Below are 19,629 nucleotides of genomic sequence, written 5' to 3'. Positions count from 1 at the left end.
CTAGTCTAGCATACGCAAATTTTCCTGTATCTCTTCTAATGGGTTTCCATGCTGATGGCCTTGTCTTCTTCCTTGCTATGGATACACTCAAAAACCATCAACTGCTATTTCTTCCGTGAACTTGGCTTTGCTTGCAGGCCAGCTGTCAAGCCCCTCCATAGGTCAGCATGCACCCGCGTGCTCAAGGAGCAACTGCAGCCTGCAATAGTCCTGGAAATTTATTATCTTTGCTTCGTTTGCCATCTAAATGTCACTGAAGAAGTTAGGCTTTTCCAAACCAGCTAGGATGCCACCTAGAAGAAGCAGACTTGCTTTCAGTCAAAGCTTTTGGGACCAAGAGTCATGTTTGCTTGCATTGCTTGGATGCCGCTTGGATTGGCGCATTCTCTGAGTTCCCCTGGCATGCCTTGAGCCCTGCCTTTGTGAGTGAGGAGAATTTCCCAGGCTTTTCTTTTGCATCAGCTGTACAGAAGGTTGTCTTGCTGGGCACAAGAAAGCCACAGAGCAGCTGCCATTGTGAGGTCAAGCCAGAGGTGCCACGTCACAGTGCTGTCAGCACAGTGTTGTCCCGGTGCGCGCCAGGCCTGGTCGTCCAGAGCAGCTCTTCCGCTGGCTCCCTGCAGGAGGATCCTTGTGCTCAAGGAGCTCTCAGCAGACGGCCTGCACCCCGAGAGGAGTCTTGGCTTTCCCTTGGGTGGCACTCAGCGTGCAAACGCGCACAGCGCTGCCAAAATGATCGGGCAAGTCTGTGCCGCCGTTTGCACCGTCTTTTCTGTTGTCTATTCTGGCTACTACCTGACCCAGCTGACTCGTAAGTAAAGGTTTCTCCTGGGGCTGGCATCGCCCGACTTTTGCTTGGCTCTGCTCTTTATGCCGCACCAGTGGCCCAGTTTCTTTGGGAACAAAATGGCCATGAAGGTGCCACCGCTTTGGTCAATGTCCTGCCAGCAGCATCAGCTACAAAGGGGGCATCTGTACTGGGTGGCGCGTGCAGAGGATTTGCCATGCAACCTGCAGCGGTTGCCTTCCCTCCCCGGGAGAGTGCGCCGCAGCGGAGTCTGTCATTTATTTCCTCAGCTTGCTGCTTCAAGCAAGACAAGCTGCAAATTGCAGACTCTGAGGGCAGATCCTCAGAAGTACTTCTACCAACTCAGTGCTTCTCTCCAGGAGTGAAGGAAAGCACCTTTTGCTCCATATTCTGCCCCTCAGAGGCCTTGGCTGCATGACTTGAGCCTTTGATGCTGTGCCAAGACTGCGATTGCCTTGGCGATGCAGCACAAACTCCAGTGCAGGGAGGGTTTGCTGCTGAGCCCAGCAGCTGTTCCTGGGCTGCTTCAGCAGGGAGCTGCCACAGGGAAGGGACCCTTTGTGGAAGCTTTGCTGGGCTATCATCTTCAGCCAAGGCATGGGAATTAGGGCATGCAATTTAAAAGAATGTATATGGAAAATGCAGGAAAGGCAAGAGGGAAATGTAGCTTGAGCTGTTAGGCACAAGAGAAGCTCAAAGTTTTGAAGAGCAGAGGGCATTTCCAGCACCGTCTTCCTATTTCTCTCTTGGCAAAAGAGGCCCAAATGTAGACAGAGGCTCCCCTCGCGTCCATCTTGTTCTCTTGCTTGCTGTGGGAAAGAGCTGTTGCTCCTTTCCTGTTGGGAAAGGGAAATGCTCTGTGTTGGGACTGCCTTGTGTTGTGGGAGTGGCCAGCACAGGCACTTTTCTAAGGGCCTCTGGTTCCTTTTGCTTTGCTGGCTGCAGGTCACCTGACACGCGGATGGAGACAAGCCTGTCCTTTGGTGAGTGGCAAAGGAAGCTGTGACGTTGCTGGCGTGTGAGAATTGTGCAGCAATTCTGCCAGCTTGGCCTGTTGCAGCCGAGTGTGGAGTGCCAGCGTGGGAGGCTGAATGAAAAGGCCAGCTGCCCGGTGGCATCAGCAGTAGCAAAGGGAGCACTGGCTGTTTGCTGATTTTCCAGTGAAAAGCCTTTCAAGAGATGAAAGGCAAATGGGACAGCTCCAAGGCATCTTGCTGCTTCTAGGCAGCAGGGAAGCTCAAATGCACAGCAAGATGGAGTAGCAGCTCGTTCAGCCAGCTTCCTCGGGTTTGCGTGACTCAGAGGCCCACTTGTATCAAAGTCTATGATTTGCCCTTCTTCTGGGTCCTTTCCCAGCTCAATAGAAAGCAGCTCCTAGGGCACTGGCTTTTGCCCATCTCTCTCACTTCTGTCTGCCTGCAGGGCACAACAGCAGGGTCAGCAGCTCCTCTGGCTGCCTCTGTCATTGAGGAAGAGGATGAAGAGGAGCAAAGGAAGATGAAGCCTTCAGCCGCTGTCCCTTCACAGCCGGAACTTGCAGAGCCAGTAAGTGACAGCTGAGCTTGGCACTGCCTTTGGTGCAGGGCCAGGCTACCCATTTTGGAGCAGCCCTTGTTGCTCGTGGCTGAAGATGCTGGCGGCCGTGTGCCTGCTGTGACGTAGTGCGGCTTCAGGCAAGCCGGGGAGCCCTGGCCAATGGGTTCTGAAGTTTGACATTTAAGCTGGGATGCTGAGAGGGTGCCCGAGTGTCTCTTGGGATCAGACAGGAGGCAGCATTCAGTAACTCTCAGTGCAGGAGTCAGCCCCTTGTCCCCTTTGTCAGTGCAGGCTGCCGGTGGTCAGCGGACAGCACGGCCCAAATTTGCAGTTGACAGCCTTGCATGGTACCTGGGAGACACTGGCCCCTGGAAGGGACCTGCTCTCTCCGTGGACTAATTAGCTTCAGGCTGTGCTTCACTTCCAGCCGGTCAGAGCAGAGTTTGGAGAGGAGAATCCTCGGCAGCCCTGCAGTGTAAAAGGGCGGGTGGGTCTGGGCAGGACTGGAAAGGGGCTCCCAAGGGCCGCTCCCTAAAGGCTGCCATAGAGAAGGGAAATCCGTGAAACAGATCAGAGAAGGGACATGCTGCGGGCTTCTGAGCAGACTGTTGCGTGCCAACTCCGGGCTGATTTCATTCCGGCCCAGGAAAAGACAGGAGGAGGAAAGCAGCAAGGCTCTGGGGCCCTGCTCTGATCTCTTTGTGGATCTTGGCAGCCCCATCGATACCTTGTTGCCAGTGTCTTGCAGAAAAGCTGAACAGGTGGAGCATGGAGGTGGTCGGGAGGGGCTGGATCCAAGTAGCCTTTGGGCTTCTCCCGAAGGTGCCTTTGAGAAGGGGACATGGGAACTGCCCCAGCTGGAGAGGCCTGGCCGTGGCTGGCAGCACCTTCCCAAGGCCTTGCTTTTGCTGTGCGCTTCGGGGGGGCATGTGTGCCAGCCACCCTTCTGACGGGCAATCCTTTCTTGTCCCAGCGCAAGACAGGCTCTGCCATTCAACCTGGTGCCGCCGGACCAGCATGGCCTGCAGCAGCCAGCTCAAGCCCCGCTGCCGGCACTTCCTGCAGCAGCGCAGCCCAGCAGCCCGAGATGAGGGAGGAGCAGGGCCTGAAGACACTGAGTACGTCCGTCCGGTGCATTTCTTGTCTGCCAGAGCAGGCTGTTGCGCGCGTGTCTGGGTGTAGGCTGCGCCAGATGCTGCCCTTCAGTCTCAGAGGCACTTAGGCCTCTCTGCAGAAGGTGTTGTTGTGCTCTGAGGCAGCGTGGCAGCGCTCAGGGAGTCCCTGCTGCCTGTGAGGGCGGCTGGGCCTGGCTTGGCCCTGCCTGGGCTGCCTTCTGGGCCAAAGACAAAAGCAGAGATTGTTTCTGCTTGAGCAGAAGGCTGGCACCTAGCAAGTGACTATTGCCCAGGGAGCTGTCTGGCCCCAGCTGTTTTCTGGCTCTGGTTCTTACTCCTCCTCCGGCCCAGACACTTTGTGCCCCTGGCAGCGGACCTGCCAGTGATGGTGGGTGTGACCGCGGAGGCTGCAAAGGCCCTTGGTTACCTCTTAGGGCCCCCTTCTTAAGGGCTCATCATTTTGACTTATCGCGTGGGATGCTGCTCTTGAAAGAAATCAAGGCCTTCTTGGAAAGGCCACCTGATGAAAGGTGGAGAAGATGGCCCTCCCACTTGCTGGTCTCAGCAGCTGGAAGCCGAGGGACCGCAAAGGGCCCAGAGCTGCGGGCAGTGGGGCTGCCTTTGGGACGCTCTGGGCAGCGGCGTCTCTGTGTGCGAGTGAGCGCCCTGCACTGCTTTTGTCTTTCAGGGAGCATGGTGAGTCCGGGCCGGCCTACAGGCAAATACACGGCATTTGAGGAACTCGGGCGAGGGTAAGCGTGACGTCAGCTCATTTTACAAAAGTGTGGGCCAGGTCTTTGGCTGGTGCAATATCAAGCGTGAAGTCAGGCAAGCTCCAAACATGGTCAGGCTCTGGCTTGACCTCGTGTCGCCTGCCTGGACTGCTCGGTCAGAGCAATGCAAAGGCCTCATTAAAGACAAGTTGATGCTGGCAGTGTCTTGCTTGCAGCAGTGAGGAGCAGGAGCTGGGAAAACCCCTGGCCCTGCAGCTTTGTGGCCTGAAAGAGCCCCTTGCCATGCAAGAAAGATCAGATTGTCCAGGACAGTCTTGTGACTCAAATTGTTCTCCCTTTTTTGACACACACATGCATGCACACCCGCACAAGGAGAGAGTTCCCCTTAGGTTCTGAAATGACCTGGCAGGGTGTGCGCCTTGGAGATTTCCAGCGGCCCTTGGTCTTCATGCTGCACCTTAGTGCTGTTCCCTTGGACAGCCTGCCCCGCATGGCAGAGGGCTCCCGGGCTGACGTGCTGTTGGCCGAAGAGATGCTGCAGCCAGGCATTGTTTCTAAGGAAGGCGTCCAGGCAGCCGGGGGAGATCTGCTGCCTGGGCTTGCTTTCCCTGCCAAAGGGATACAGGTCTCTTTCTGCTGCTTTTGTCTTTCTAGAGGGTTTGGAGCTGTTTATAAAGCCCTTGACACCAGCAGCGGACAACAGGTAAAGTGCCAACAGCCCCATGCCATTTTGCAGCTCTGGAGCGCTTTGCCCGCTGCTGTGAGCTGTGCTTGGAGGTTTGGGTGGCAGCTCTATGTCTGCAGCAGAGGCAGAAATACAGTGTGAAATACAGTCTAGGCTCCGGGGGCAGAATGCATTTGGGATGGCTTTTGGTGCTTCTGCTAAGCTCTGCTGTCTAGTGACAAGGCACTTTGGCCCAGCGTGCTGCCTCATTGCAGCAGCACTCGCTCCGTGCTCCTTGTGATCTCGAGCAGGGTGCGTCTTCTCAAGGTACCGGTGGCCAATGTCATTGCAGGTGGCAATCAAGATCATGTCACTCGAGGAGGAGATGTCCGAGGAGCTGGCTGCCAATGAAATCCTGGCCATGAGGGACAACAGGAGTCCCAATATCGTTACCTACTTAGACAGGTTGGCATATTCTGGTGTCAATGTAGCTTTAGCTGGTGCAAGCGCAAAGAGACGATGCCCTTTGGTCGCTGGCAGAGAACAGAGCTGGGGAGGATTTCTCTGCTGGTCTCCAGAGCGTGGGAGGAGGTGGAGCTGGTGTTCAATAGTCTCTTGTGGCACACGTAGCTTGGAGAGCAGCTGCAAAAACCTGTCTCAGGCCCTGGGGTGACGGAGGCTGTGCCCATTCTGTTTCTCCATGCCGTGGTTTTCTTCTTTCAGCTACCTGGTGGATGCGGAGCTCTGGCTGGCCATGGAGTTCATGGATGGCGGCACCTTGTTTGATGTGCTGAGGGCAGTGTACCTGGAGGAAGGACAGATAGGCGCTGTCTGTCGGGAGGTGAGGGATGCCGCTTGTGCTTGCCCAAGACTGCCCGGATGCTGCTTGTCAGCTGGAGCTTAAGGAGAGCCGAGATTTCTTGCTCTCACCTTTCTTTTGCTGCTGCTGCTGCTGCTGCTGTCACACCACACAGGAGAAGAAAGAGCATGGGAAGTGTACTGCCTGCCGGTGCCCTCGCACTCCTCAGGCTCTGTTCTTGCACTCTTCCATCCTGTCTGTCCTCTGGCCTTGGTGCTCGCTCACTGGCTCAATTTCTCTTTCTTCCTCTTCCCAGCTTTGCCTGGGAATGTTTGCCTGGAACCTGTCTGTCTGTCCTACATTGCTTGCCACTGGAAGGCAGCATGCGGCTGGCAGAATTTCAAGCTAAGGGCAAAGAGCTGTCCTCAGCTTCAAAGGATAGCATTGCAGCCTGGATGGCGATGCATTCTGGAACAGCTCGAAGGTGCTGCTGTCACCAGCAGCTTCCTCTTCTGCTGCCACTAGGCTTCCCCAAAATTCTTGGCCGTGCCGCCTCCCAGCCAAAGGTGGCGCGCTTCCTACCCAAGGCCGGTGGAACTTTTGGGAGCCCGGATGCCTTTGCTTGGAAATCTAGAAAAAACTTCCAAGAGTGTTGAAGCAGCAAGCTCTTCATGGTGACAGCAGCGTGATGTTTCGCCCTCGCTCACAATTCCCTGAGAAAGCCGCCAATCCCGTTGAGCTCTTTCCTTGCGGGTGGGATGAAATCAGATCCTGCACGTTAACTTTCCCTCCCTCCTTTTTCTCTCTCAGTGCCTGCAAGGACTGCATTTCCTTCATTCCCGCCAAGTCATCCACAGAGACATCAAAAGTTGCAACGTCCTGGTGGGCACGGACGGATCCGTCAAGTTGGGTGGGTATCCCTGCTGGGCGGCAGCATGTCCAGCATATGCCGTGCGCTTGCATTTTGGTGACGGCCACTGGGGCAGAAGCGCGGCTTGGCCAGTGCGTGAATCGTCAGGGTGTTTTTGAAGCGGCCGATGCCTTATTTGCCTGGCTCCAGGCCCGTGGAAGGAGAGCTCAGCTGCTTTTTCAGTTAGATTCAGCATGGCCTGGTCAGGGCAATGGTTTTGGCCACTTTGCCAGTGGTAGCTGGCTTTGTCAGGCTTTGTTTTTGTCCTCAGGTGACTTTGGCCTCTGTGCTCAGCTCAGCCCTGAGCACAGCAAGCGCAGCTCCAGCGTCGGCACTCCCAGCTGGATGGCACCGGAGGTGGTGAGAGGAGAAGCCTACGGCCCCAAAGTGGACATCTGGTCCCTGGGGATCATGGGGCTGGAAATGGTGGAAGGGGAAGCTCCTTACCAGCGGGAAGCCCGTCTCCGGGTAAGGTGCAGCTTAGCAAGAGGGCTCTGTGTGGAGAGAGCTGTGTGTGGCTAGCAAAGGAGCAGGTGGAGTGTCCTCTTGCATCCATGTGCTGTAGGTTTTTGAACTGCTAGAAAGGAACGGGCCCCCAAAACTGCAGAACCCCAGGCACCACTCGGCTCTCCTGCGCGACTTCCTCCGCTGCTGCCTGCAGGCAGATGAGGACAGGCGCTGGTCTGCCCAGGAGCTCCTACAGGTAAGAAAAAGCAAAGGGGCAAAAAGCCCTGGCAGCTGAGGACACCTGCATGAAGGGATGAGGAGGAGGAGGAGTGTGGGCCACGTGGCACAGAAAGCTGCCAGGACAGGAAGGCGCAGGGGCACATGCTGCCCTCAGTGCTCTTTGTGTGTCTTGCTTGTAGCCAAGGAATCCTGCTTGAGCCCGCCAGGATGTGATCCTGGAAAGTAAGTGTTCCTTTCTTTGTTCTTTTTCCTCTGGGCAGCATCCCTTCGTGACCTCAGGCGATCCTGCCTCCAGCCTGGCTGCTCTGATCATCTCAGCCAAGCGAGTGCAGGAAGACTGGAGAGGAGACACCTGCGCCTGAGGAGGCCCTGATGCCCCGCCAGCCAAGAGGAGGGAAAAGGGGATGTGTCATCTTTAGGCAGAGCTTCAGCCATCCCCCGAGTTTGAAGAGGAGCTGTGCCGTAGCTGGGAAACATGATAGTGTAGATATTTGCTCAGTTTAGCTGTTAGGTTAGCTGTTAGGTTAGGTTGAGTTAGGTTAGCATAGGTTGGATTAGGTTAGGTTAGGTTAGGTTAGCTTAGCTTAGCTTAGGTTAGGTTAGGTTAGGTTAGATATGTTGTTAGGTTCAATTGAAAGCTCTGTTGTTTTTCTTTCTGCAAAAGGTGAAAATTTTAAAAAATTAGGAAATACAGGGATCAACATTTAAGGACTATGGAACATAGACATCTTGGATAGTAGAGGATTGTTTATCTTAGGATAGAGTGTTGTTAATTTAGGGAAGCTTTGAAGTAGAAATGAAAGAATTGTCATAATAAGAATTAAGCAGTGAGAGGAAAAGCTGGGCTGCAGCAGAACTGGAGCCTGCAGGCGCTCCAAGCTGTCAGCCTGAGCAGGCCACCTGCAGGACAGAATGATGAAGAAGCAGCGAGGGGATACTTTGTTTCAGCCCGAGTGTCAATAAAAGTCAAAAATACCAGAGTGTTGTAAGGCTGCCTTCCTTGCCGGGCTGTAGCTAAGTGGGCAGTCCATTTCAGAGGCCCAAAGAACAAAGTGAGGTAAGCAGCTTTGCTTACCTGAAGTGTGGCATGCCTGTGGGAAGCTGAGAGACCTACAGGTAATGAACACCAGGTAATGAGCTGCCATTCAGGACAACACTAGGAGGCAGATGTGCAGTCCTTTCTGGGCCTCTTGTCTTGATCAGATGTCAGGCTGATCAGCAGCAATCACCATTTTGTTGCCACCCTCCTCTCACTATGTCACTATGTGGGATGGAATGGCATTCTCACAGCGGCATCTGGCATTTCCTCCCTGCTTCTCTTTTCCCCAGGGACCCTCTGGGCCAGCCTCATCCCCCACAGGGGTGTGCAACCACCAGGGCCACCTGCAGAGCCCCATTCCCACTCTGCTGCCTCCTTGGCCTTTTCCCACATCTGGGCCAGCCTGCTGTTGCCAGGTGTTGGAAACATGCACACAGCATAGCACACCTGTCATTGAGCAATTTGATGCAGGAGCCCCTGCTGAGCACGGCTCTCCACCCCGGCCCGTTTCCCACCGAGCTGTGGCTCCATTTCGCCTCCATCTGCTGGCATACCCACTGTGAGGGACTGCTCAGGGACTGGATGCTCCTTGAATGTTGCCCACAGGCCTGATTTCCACGCCTCCCCATTCCTCCTACCCCTAAGGCTGCCTCAGCCGTCTGAACACAATTTTTCTTACTCTAATGGCTTCCTGTGCCTTACTTGATACTGTAAGCAGAAGTACACCGTTTTGATTGTCTTTCTTCTAGAATTAATAAAAATAAGTTGGAAATACTCCTAGATTTTGCCATTTAAAACTTGAGGCAAGTGCAAAAAGTAGAGAAGCTTTCTGTGCAGCTTTTCAGGTAATTTGAGGTCTCCTTCCTCTTCACTCACTTTCAGCATATCTGTTGATTTTCCTTTGCTCTCATCTTTGAAGCTTCATCCCTTGTCTATCCATCTGCAAAAATAGCCTGTAAACCCAAGGCAAATTTACTATCCTTTGTATTTTTCCTCTTCTGGAAAAGCTGAGGCTCGTGTGATCTTCTCCTGTCATCTAGACTTTGATTCCCATCTTGGCTCTGGCTAAGAGCAGAGCAAATGTAATTTATTGCCTGCTAGTATGATCTGCTAGCAAAGGTCACATTTAGAGCTAAGAATGATGCTTCCCTCCTTCCGTTGAATACACATCTTTGTGTCAAGGCCTGGTGACTTCCAGGAGCACCTGGAAGCTACTGCCAAGGACAAAAGTCTCACTCTTGCTGGTTTTGACACTCATGGGTTGGTAGGATTTTGATCTACGTCGACAGTGATCTACAGGAACTGGATCCTTGACACCAAGTGCCTTCAAGCAACATTTCTAAGCAGAGTGGGCAATGAAGTCCAGATACTAGTGAGTTGTGGTTTGTTTTAACTCTGTCTAACATATGGTACACTATCCCAAAACATGTTATTTTTGAGTGCTTCAGGCATTTAAAACTTAGGTTTATTCTTGTCAACACTTTTCTTTCCTCTCTTCAGAAATCTGCATGTCCAGCTACTAATTTCTTTCTCAGCTTGTTGAAAAGGTACCAGTCAGACAAGACTTGTTTCTTGACCCAGAGATGGGGCAAGCGTCACCGTTAGGCCGGACGTGGCATACACACGTGATCAGGGTCCAAGAAGAAAAAGGTTTGTTTGTTTTATTCTGCATGTTCTCCAGCTTATACACTCTTAACAAAGCGTGATCTCAAGTCACTAACTACATCACAATAACTTCTTCTATCCATTGGTGCAAAGCAATTAACGTCAATATAACTGGCAAAAGTTTTACAGAAATTTATAAGGCACGTATGCACATCTACTTCGGCACCTAGTCTAGCATACGCAAATTTTCCTGTATCTCTTCTAATGGGTTTCCATGCTGACGGCCTTGTCTTCTTCCTTGCTATGGATACACTCAAAAACCATCAACTGCTATTTCTTCCGTGAACTCGGCTTTGCTTGCAGGCCAGCTGTCAAGCCCCTCCATAGGTCAGCATGCACCCGCGTGCTCAAGGAGCAACTGCAGCCTGCAATAGTCCTGGAAATTTATTATCTTTGCTTCGTTTGCCATCTAAATGTCACTGAAGAAGTTAGGCTTTTCCAAACCAGCTAGGATGCCACCTAGAAGAAGCAGACTTGCTTTCAGTCAAAGCTTTTGGGACCAAGAGTCATGTTTGCTTGCATTGCTTGGATGCCGCTTGGATTGGCGCATTCTCTGAGTTCCCCTGGCATGCCTTGAGCCCTGCCTTTGTGAGTGAGGAGAATTTCCCAGGCTTTTCTTTTGCATCAGCTGTACAGAAGGTTGTCTTGCTGGGCACAAGAAAGCCACAGAGCAGCTGCCATTGTGAGGTCAAGCCAGAGGTGCCACGTCACAGTGCTGTCAGCACAGCGTTGTCCCGGTGCGCGCCAGGCCTGGTCGTCCAGAGCAGCTCTTCCGCTGGCTCCCTGCAGGAGGATCCTTGTGCTCAAGGAGCTCTCAGCAGACGGCCTGCACCCCGAGAGGAGTCTTGGCTTTCCCTTGGGTGGCACTCAGCGTGCAAACGCGCACAGCGCTGCCAAAATGATCGGGCAAGTCTGTGCCGCCGTTTGCACCGTCTTTTCTGTTGTCTATTCTGGCTACTACCTGACCCAGCTGACTCGTAAGTAAAGGTTTCTCCTGGGGCTGGCATCGCCCGACTTTTGCTTGGCTCTGCTCTTTATGCCGCACCAGTGGCCCAGTTTCTTTGGGAACAAAATGGCCATGAAGGTGCCACCGCTTTGGTCAATGTCCTGCCAGCAGCATCAGCTACAAAGGGGGCATCTGTACTGGGTGGCGCGTGCAGAGGATTTGCCATGCAACCTGCAGCGGTTGCCTTCCCTCCCCGGGAGAGTGCGCGGCAGCGGAGTCTGTCATTTATTTCCTCAGCTTGCTGCTTCAAGCAAGACAAGCTGCAAATTGCAGACTCTGAGGGCAGATCCTCAGAAGTACTTCTACCAACTCAGTGCTTCTCTCCAGGAGTGAAGGAAAGCACCTTTTGCTCCATATTCTGCCCCTCAGAGGCCTTGGCTGCATGACTTGAGCCTTTGATGCTGTGCCAAGACTGCGATTGCCTTGGCGATGCAGCACAAACTCCAGTGCAGGGAGGGTTTGCTATTGAGCCCAGCAGCTGTTCCTGGGCTGCTTCAGCAGGGAGCTGCCACAGGGAAGGGACCCTTTGTGGAAGCTTTGCTGGGCTATCATCTTCAGCCAAGGCATGGGAATTAGGGCATGCAATTTGAAAGAATGTATATGGAAAATGCAGGAAAGGCAAGAGGGAAATGTAGCTTGAGCTGTTAGGCACAAGAGAAGCTCAAAGTTTTGAAGAGCAGAGGGCATTTCCAGCACCGTCTTCCTATTTCTCTCTTGGCAAAAGAGGCCCAAATGTAGACAGAGGCTCCCCTCGCGTCCATCTTGTTCTCTTGCTTGCTGTGGGAAAGAGCTGTTGCTCCTTTCCTGTTGGGAAAGGGAAATGCTCTTTGTTGGGACTGCCTTGTGTTGTGGGAGTGGCCAGCACAGGCACTTTTCTAAGGGCCTCTGGTTCCTTTTGCTTTGCTGGCTGCAGGTCACCTGACACGCGGATGGAGACAAGCCTGTCCTTTGGTGAGTGGCAAAGGAAGCTGTGACGTTGCTGGCGTGTGAGGATTGTGCAGCAATTCTGCCAGCTTGGCCTGTTGCAGCCGAGTGTGGAGTGCCGGCGTGGGAGGCTGAAGGAAAAGCCAGCTGCCCGGTGGCATCAGCAGTAGCAAAGGGAGCACTGGCTGTTTGCTGATTTTCCAGTGAAAAGCCTTTCAAGAGATGAAAGGCAAATGGGACAGCTCCAAGGCATCTTGCTGCTTCTAGGCAGCAGGGAAGCTCAAATGCACAGCAAGATGGAGTAGCAGCTCGTTCAGCCAGCTTCCTCGGGTTTGCGTGACTCAGAGGCCCACTTGTATCAAAGTCTATGATTTGCCCTTCTTCTGGGTCCTTTCCCAGCTCAATAGAAAGCAGCTCCTAGGGCACTGGCTTTTGCCCATCTCTCTCACTTCTGTCTGCCTGCAGGGCACAACAGCAGGGTCAGCAGCTCCTCTGGCTGCCTCTGTCATTGAGGAAGAGGATGAAGAGGAGCAAAGGAAGATGAAGCCTTCAGCCGCTGTCCCTTCACAGCCGGAACTTGCAGAGCCAGTAAGTGACAGCTGAGCTTGGCACTGCCTTTGGTGCAGGGCCAGGCTAACCGTTTTGGAGCAGCCCTTGTTGCTCGTGGCTGAAGATGCTGGCGGCCGTGTGCCTGCTGTGACGTAGTGCGGCTTCAGGCAAGCCGGGGAGCCCTGGCCAATGGGTTCTGAAGTTTGACATTTAAGCTGGGATGCTGAGAGGGTGCCCGAGTGTCTCTTGGGATCAGACAGGAGGCAGCATTCAGTAACTCTCAGTGCAGGAGTCAGCCCCTTGTCCCCTTTGTCAGTGCAGGCTGCCGGTGGTCAGCGGACAGCACGGCCCAAATTTGCAGTTGACAGACTTGCAGGGTACCTGGGAGACACTGGCCCCTGGAAGGGACCTGCTCTCTCCGTGGACTAATTAGCTTCAGGCTGTGCTTCACTTCCAGCCGGTCAGAGCAGAGTTTGGAGAGGAGAATCCTCGGCAGCCCTGCAGTGTAAAAGGGCGGGTGGGTCTGGGCAGGGCTGGAAGGCGGCTCCCAAGGGCCGCTCCCTAAAGGCTGCCATAGAGAAGGGAAATCCGTGAAACAGATCGGAGAAGGGACACGCTGCGGGCTTCTGAGCAGACTGTTGCGTGCCAACTCCGGGCTGATTTCATTCCGGCCCAGGAAAAGACAGGAGGAGGAAAGCAGCAAGGCTCTGGGGTCCTGCTCTGATCTCTTTGTGGATCTTGGCAGTCCCATCGATACCTTGTTGCCAGTGTCTTGCAGAAAAGCTGAACAGGTGGAGCGTGGAGGTGGTCGGGAGGGGCTGGATCCAAGTAGCCTTTGGGCTTCTCCCGAAGGTGCCTTTGAGAAGGGGACATGGGAACTGCCTCAGCTGGAGAGGCCTGGCCGTGGCTGGCAGCACCTTCCCAAGGCCTTGCTTTTGCTGTGCGCTTCGGGGGGGGCATGTGTGCCAGCCACCCTTCTGACGGGCAATCCTTTCTTGTCCCAGCGCAAGACAGGCTCTGCCATTCAACCTGGTGCCGCCGGACCAGCATGGCCTGCAGCAGCCAGCTCAAGCCCCGCTGCCGGCACTTCCTGCAGCAGCGCAGCCCAGCAGCCCGAGATGAGGGAGGAGCAGGGCCTGAAGACACTGAGTACGTCCGTCCGGTGCATTTCTTGTCTGCCAGAGCAGGCTGTTGCGCGCGTGTCTGGGTGTAGGCTGCGCCAGATGCTGCCCTTCAGTCTCAGAGGCACTTAGGCCTCTCTGCAGAAGGTGTTGTTGTGCTCTGAGGCAGCGCGGCAGCGCTCAGGGAGTCCCTGCTGCCTGTGAGGGCGGCTGGGCCTGGCTTGGCCCTGCCTGGGCTGCCTTCTGGGCCAAAGACAAAAGCAGAGATTGTTTCTGCTTGAGCAGAAGGCTGGCACCTAGCAAGTGACTATTGCCCAGGGAGCTGTCTGGCCCCAGCTGTTTTCTGGCTCTGGTTCTTACTCCTCCTCCGGCCCAGACACTTTGTGCCCCTGGCAGTGGACCTGCCAGTGATGGTGGGTGTGACCGCGGAGGCTGCAAAGGCCCTTGGTTACCTCTTAGGGCCCCCTTCTTAAGGGCTCATCATTTTGGCTTATCGCGTGGGATGCTGCTCTTGAAAGAAATCAAGGCCTTCTTGGAAAGGCCACCTGATGAAAGGTGGAGAAGATGGCCCTCCCACTTGCTGGTCTCAGCAGCTGGAAGCCAAGGGACCGCAAAGGGCCCAGAGCTGCGGGCAGTGGGGCTGCCTTTGGGACGCTCTGGGCAGCGGCGTCTCTGTGTGCGAGTGAGCGCCCTGCACTGCTTTTGTCTTTCAGGGAGCATCGTGAGTCCGGGCCGGCCTACAGGCAAATACACGGCATTTGAGGAACTCGGGCGAGGGTAAGCGTGACGTCAGCTCATTTTACAAAAGTGTGGGCCAGGTCTTTGGCTGGTGCAATATCAAGCGTGAAGTCAGGCAAGCTCCAAACATGGTCAGGCTCTGGCTTGACCTCGTGTCGCCTGCCTGGACTGCTCGGTCAGAGCAATGCAAAGGCCTCATTAAAGACAAGTTGATGCTGGCAGTGTCTTGCTTGCAGCAGTGAGGAGCAGGAGCTGGGAAAACCCCTGGCCCTGCAGCTTTGTGGCCTGAAAGAGCCCCTTGCCATGCAAGAAAGATCAGATTGTCCAGGACAGTCTTGTGACTCAAATTGTTCTCCCTTTTTTGACACACACATGCATGCACACCCGCACAAGGAGAGAGTTCCCCTTAGGTTCTGAAATGACCTGGCAGGGTGTGCGCCTTGGAGATTTCCAGCGGCCCTTGGTCTTCATGCTGCACCTTAGTGCTGTTCCCTTGGACAGCCTGCCCCGCATGGCAGAGGGCTGACGTGCTGTTGGCCGAAGAGATGCTGCAGCCAGGCATTGTTTCTAAGGAAGGCGTCCAGGCAGCCGGGGGAGATCTGCTGCCTGGGCTTGCTTTCCCTGCCAAGAGGATACAGGTCTCTTTCTGCTGCTTTTGTCTTTCTAGAGGGTTTGGAGCTGTTTATAAAGCCCTTGACACCAGCAGCGGACAACAGGTAAAGTGCCAACAGCCCCATGCCATTTTGCAGCTCTGGAGCGCTTTGCCCGCTGCTGTGAGCTGTGCTTGGAGGTTTGGGTGGCAGCTCCATGTCTGCAGCAGAGGCAGAAATACAGTGTGAAATACAGTCTAGGCTCCGGGGGCAGAATGCATTTGGGATGGCTTTTGGTGCTTCTGCTAAGCTCTGCTGTCTAGTGACAAGGCACTTTGGCCCAGCGTGCTGCCTCATTGCAGCAGCACTCGCTCCGTGCTCCTTGTGATCTCGAGCAGGGTGCGTCTTCTCAAGGTACCGGTGGCCAATGTCATTGCAGGTGGCAATCAAGATCATGTCACTCGAGGAGGAGATGTCCGAGGAGCTGGCTGCCAATGAAATCCTGGCCATGAGGGACAACAGGAGTCCCAATATCGTTACCTACTTAGACAGGTTGGCATATTCTGGTGTCAATGTAGCTTTAGCTGGTGCAAGCGCAAAGAGACGATGCCCTTTGGTCGCTGGCAGAGAACAGAGCTGGGGAGGATTTCTCTGCTGGTCTCCAGAGCGTGGGAGGAGGTGGAGCTGGTGTTCAATAGTCTCTTGTGGCACACGTAGCTTGGAGAGCAGCTGCAAAAACCTGTCTCAGGCCCTGGGGTGACGGAGGCTGTGCCCATTCTGTTTCTCCATGCCGTGGTTTTCTTCTTTCAGCTACCTGGTGGATGCGGAGCTCTGGCTGGCCATGGAGTTCATGGACGGCGGCACCTTGTTTGATGTGCTGAGGGCAGTGTACCTGGAGGAAGGACAGATAGGCGCTGTCTGTCGGGAGGTGAGGGATGCCGCTTGTGCTTGCCCAAGACTGCCCGGATGCTGCTTGTCAGCTGGAGCTTAAGGAGAGCCGAGATTTCTTGCTCTCACCTTTCTTTTGCTGCTGCTGCTGCTGCTGCTGTCACACCACACAGGAGAAGAAAGAGCATGGGAAGTGTACTGCCTGCCGGTGCCCTCGCACTCCTCAGGCTCTGTTCTTGCACTCTTCCATCCTGTCTGTCCTCTGGCCTTGGTGCTCGCTCACTGGCTCAATTTCTCTTTCTTCCTCTTCCCAGCTTTGCCTGGGAATGTTTGCCTGGAACCTGTCTGTCTGTCCTACATTGCTTGCCACTGGAAGGCAGCATGCGGCTGGCAGAATTTCAAGCTAAGGGCAAAGAGCTGTCCTCAGCTTCAAAGGATAGCATTGCAGCCTGGATGGCGATGCATTCTGGAACAGCTCGAAGGTGCTGCTGTCACCAGCAGCTTCCTCTTCTGCTGCCACTAGGCTTCCCCAAAATTCTTGGCCGTGCCGCCTCCCAGCCAAAGGTGGCGCGCTTCCTACCCAAGGCCGGTGGAACTTTTGGGAGCCCGGATGCCTTTGCTTGGAAATCTAGAAAAAACTTCCAAGAGTGTTGAAGCAGCAAGCTCTTCATGGTGACAGCAGCGTGATGTTTCGCCCTCGCTCACAATTCCCTGAGAAAGCCGCCAATCCCGTTGAGCTCTTTCCTTGCGGGTGGGATGAAATCAGATCCTGCACGTTAACTTTCCCTCCCTCCTTTTTCTCTCTCAGTGCCTGCAAGGACTGCATTTCCTTCATTCCCGCCAAGTCATCCACAGAGACATCAAAAGTTGCAACGTCCTGGTGGGCACGGACGGATCCGTCAAGTTGGGTGGGTATCCCTGCTGGGCGGCAGCATGTCCAGCATATGCCGTGCGCTTGCATTTTGGTGACGGCCACTGGGGCAGAAGCGCGGCTTGGCCAGTGCGTGAATCGTCAGGGTGTTTTTGAAGCGGCCGATGCCTTATTTGCCTGGCTCCAGGCACGTGGAAGGAGAGCTCAGCTGCTTTTTCAGTTAGATTCAGCATGGCCTGGTCAGGGCAATGGTTTTGGCCACTTTGCCAGTGGTAGCTGGCTTTGTCAGGCTTTGTTTTTGTCCTCAGGTGACTTTGGCCTCTGTGCTCAGCTCAGCCCTGAGCACAGCAAGCGCAGCTCCAGCGTCGGCACTCCCAGCTGGATGGCACCGGAGGTGGTGAGAGGAGAAGCCTACGGCCCCAAAGTGGACATCTGGTCCCTGGGGATCATGGGGCTGGAAATGGTGGAAGGGGAAGCTCCTTACCAGCGGGAAGCCCGTCTCCGGGTAAGGTGCAGCTTAGCAAGAGGGCTCTGTGTGGAGAGAGCTGTGTGTGGCTAGCAAAGGAGCAGGTGGAGTGTCCTCTTGCATCCATGTGCTGTAGGTTTTTGAACTGCTAGAAAGGAACGGGCCCCCAAAACTGCAGAACCCCAGGCACCACTCGGCTCTCCTGCGCGACTTCCTCCGCTGCTGCCTGCAGGCAGATGAGGACAGGCGCTGGTCTGCCCAGGAGCTCCTACAGGTAAGAAAAAGCAAAGGGGCAAAAAGCCCTGGCAGCTGAGGACACCTGCATGAAGGGATGAGGAGGAGGAGGAGTGTGGGCCACGTGGCACAGAAAGCTGCCAGGACAGGAAGGCGCAGGGGCACATGCTGCCCTCAGTGCTCTTTGTGTGTCTTGCTTGTAGCCAAGGAATCCTGCTTGAGCCCGCCAGGATGTGATCCTGGAAAGTAAGTGTTCCTTTCTTTGTTCTTTTTCCTCTGGGCAGCATCCCTTCGTGACCTCAGGCCATCCTGCCTCCAGCCTGGCTGCTCTGATCATCTCAGCCAAGCGAGTGCAGGAAGACTGGAGAGGAGACACCTGCGCCTGAGGAGGCCCTGATGCCCCGCCAGCCAAGAGGAGGGAAAAGGGGATGTGTCATCTTTAGGCAGAGCTTCAGCCATCCCCCGAGTTTGAAGAGGAGCTGTGCCGTAGCTGGGAAACATGATAGTGTAGATATTTGCTCAGTTTAGCTGTTAGGTTAGCTGTTAGGTTAGGTTGAGTTAGGTTAGCATAGGTTGGATTAGGTTAGGTTAGGTTAGGTTAGCTTAGCTTAGCTTAGGTTAGGTTAGGTTAGGTTAGATATGTTGTTAGGTTCAATTGAAAGCTCTGTTGTTTTTCTTTCTGCAAAAGGTGAAAATTTTAAAAAATTAGGAAATACAGGGATCAACATTTAAGGACTATGGAACATAGACATCTTGGATAGTAGAGGATTGTTTATCTTAGGATAGAGTGTTGTTAATTTAGGGAAGCTTTGAAGTAGAAATGAAAGAATTGTCATAATAAGAATTAAGCAGTGAGAGGAAAAGCTGGGCTGCAGCAGAACTGGAGCCTGCAGGCACTCCAAGCTGTCAGCCTGAGCAGGCCACCTGCAGGACAGAATGATGAAGATGAAGAAGCAGCGAGGGGATACTTTGTTTCAGCCCGAGTGTCAATAAAAGTCAAAAATACCAGAGTGTTGTAAGGCTGCCTTCCTTGCCGGGCTGTAGCTAAGTGGGCAGTCCATTTCAGAGGCCCAAAGAACAAAGTGAGGTAAGCAGCTTTGCTTACCTGAAGTGTGGCATGCCTGTGGGAAGCTGAGAGACCTACAGGTAATGAACACCAGGTAATGAGCTGCCATTCAGGACAACACTAGGAGGCAGATGTGCAGTCCTTTCTGGGCCTCTTGTCTTGATCAGATGTCAGGCTGATCAGCAGCAATCACCATTTTGTTGCCACCCTCCTCTCACTATGTCACTATGTGGGATGGAATGGCATTCTCACAGCGGCATCTGGCATTTCCTCCCTGCTTCTCTTTTCCCCAGGGACCCTCTGGGCCAGCCTCATCCCCCACAGGGGTGTGCAACCACCAGGGCCACCTGCAGAGCCCCATTCCCACTCTGCTGCCTCCTTGGCCTTTTCCCACATCTGGGCCAGCCTGCTGTTGCCAGGTGTTGGAAACATGCACACAGCATAGCACACCTGTCATTGAGCAATTTGATGCAGGAGCCCCTGCTGAGCACGGCTCTCCACCCCGGCCCTTTTCCCACCGAGCTGTGGCTCCATTTCGCCTCCATCTGCTGGCATACCCACTGTGAGGGACTGCTCAGGGACTGGATGCTCCTTGAATGTTGCCCACAGGCCTGATTCCCACGCCTCCCCATTCCTCCTACCCCTAAGGCTGCCTCAGCCGTCTGAACACAATTTTTCTTACTCTAATGGCTTCCTGTGCCTTACTTGATACTGTAAGCAGAAGTACACCGTTTTGATTGTCTTTCTTCTAGAATTAATAAAAATAAGTTGGAAATACTCCTAGATTTTGCCATTTAAAACTTGAGGCAAGTGCAAAAAGTAGAGAAGCTTTCTGTGCAGCTTTTCAGGTAATTTGAGGTCTCCTTCCTCTTCACTCACTTTCAGCATATCTGTTGATTTTCCTTTGCTCTCATCTTTGAAGCTTCATCCCTTGTCTATCCATCTGCAAAAATAGCCTGTAAACCCAAGGCAAATTTACTATCCTTTGTATTTTTCCTCTTCTGGAAAAGCTGAGGCTCGTGTGATCTTCTCCTGTCATCTAGACTTTGATTCCCATCTTGGCTCTGGCTAAGAGCAGAGCAAATGTAATTTATTGCCTGCTAGTATGATCTGCTAGCAAAGGTCACATTTAGAGCTAAGAATGATGCTTCCCTCCTTCCGTTGAATACACATCTTTGTGTCAAGGCCTGGTGACTTCCAGGAGCACCTGGAAGCTACT

General features: G+C 53.9%; 2 protein-coding genes across 2 annotated transcripts; both read left to right on the top strand.

Moving 5' to 3' along the window:
* The first annotated feature begins 732 nt into the window (after nt 1-732).
* LOC134432187 (serine/threonine-protein kinase PAK 3-like) lies at nt 733-7,615 on the top strand. Its single transcript, XM_063180690.1, has 13 exons — nt 733-811; nt 1,754-1,791; nt 2,231-2,357; nt 2,417-2,428; nt 3,328-3,462; nt 4,148-4,211; nt 4,848-4,896; nt 5,210-5,322; nt 5,581-5,698; nt 6,467-6,566; nt 6,838-7,034; nt 7,132-7,269; nt 7,514-7,615. Exons 1-13 carry the CDS (start codon nt 733-735, stop codon nt 7,613-7,615), a joined length of 1,272 nt encoding a protein of 423 aa, XP_063036760.1.
* A 757-nt stretch (nt 7,616-8,372) lies between these two features.
* Nucleotides 8,373-17,730, top strand: LOC134432258 (serine/threonine-protein kinase PAK 1-like). The gene is made up of 12 exons (XM_063180780.1): nt 8,373-8,383; nt 10,747-10,934; nt 12,405-12,475; nt 13,549-13,585; nt 14,271-14,334; nt 14,963-15,011; nt 15,325-15,437; nt 15,696-15,813; nt 16,582-16,681; nt 16,953-17,149; nt 17,247-17,384; nt 17,629-17,730. The coding sequence occupies exons 1-12, from the start codon at nt 8,373-8,375 to the stop codon at nt 17,728-17,730; spliced, it is 1,188 nt and encodes a 395-aa protein (XP_063036850.1).
* Nucleotides 17,731-19,629: the final 1,899 nt, after the last annotated feature.

The sequence above is a fragment of the Melospiza melodia genome, chromosome Z, assembly GCF_035770615.1.
Source record: "Melospiza melodia melodia isolate bMelMel2 chromosome Z, bMelMel2.pri, whole genome shotgun sequence".
NCBI lineage: Eukaryota > Metazoa > Chordata > Aves > Passeriformes > Passerellidae > Melospiza > Melospiza melodia.
The sequence above is the reverse complement of the archived record's forward strand: the minus strand, read 5'-3'. Positions and strand labels throughout refer to the sequence as shown.

Coding starts and splice junctions, on each gene's coding strand:
- LOC134432187 (XM_063180690.1), top strand. CDS start 733: ATGATCGGGCAAGTCTGTGCCGCCGTTTGCACCGTCTTTTCTGTTGTC. Junction 4,212..4,847: donor TTTGAGGAACTCGGGCGAGG/GTAAGCGTGACG, acceptor TTGTCTTTCTAG/AGGGTTTGGAGCTGTTTATA. Junction 6,567..6,837: donor GGACGGATCCGTCAAGTTGG/GTGGGTATCCCT, acceptor TTTTGTCCTCAG/GTGACTTTGGCCTCTGTGCT.
- LOC134432258 (XM_063180780.1), top strand. Junction 15,012..15,324: donor ACACCAGCAGCGGACAACAG/GTAAAGTGCCAA, acceptor ATGTCATTGCAG/GTGGCAATCAAGATCATGTC. Junction 15,438..15,695: donor ATCGTTACCTACTTAGACAG/GTTGGCATATTC, acceptor TTCTTCTTTCAG/CTACCTGGTGGATGCGGAGC.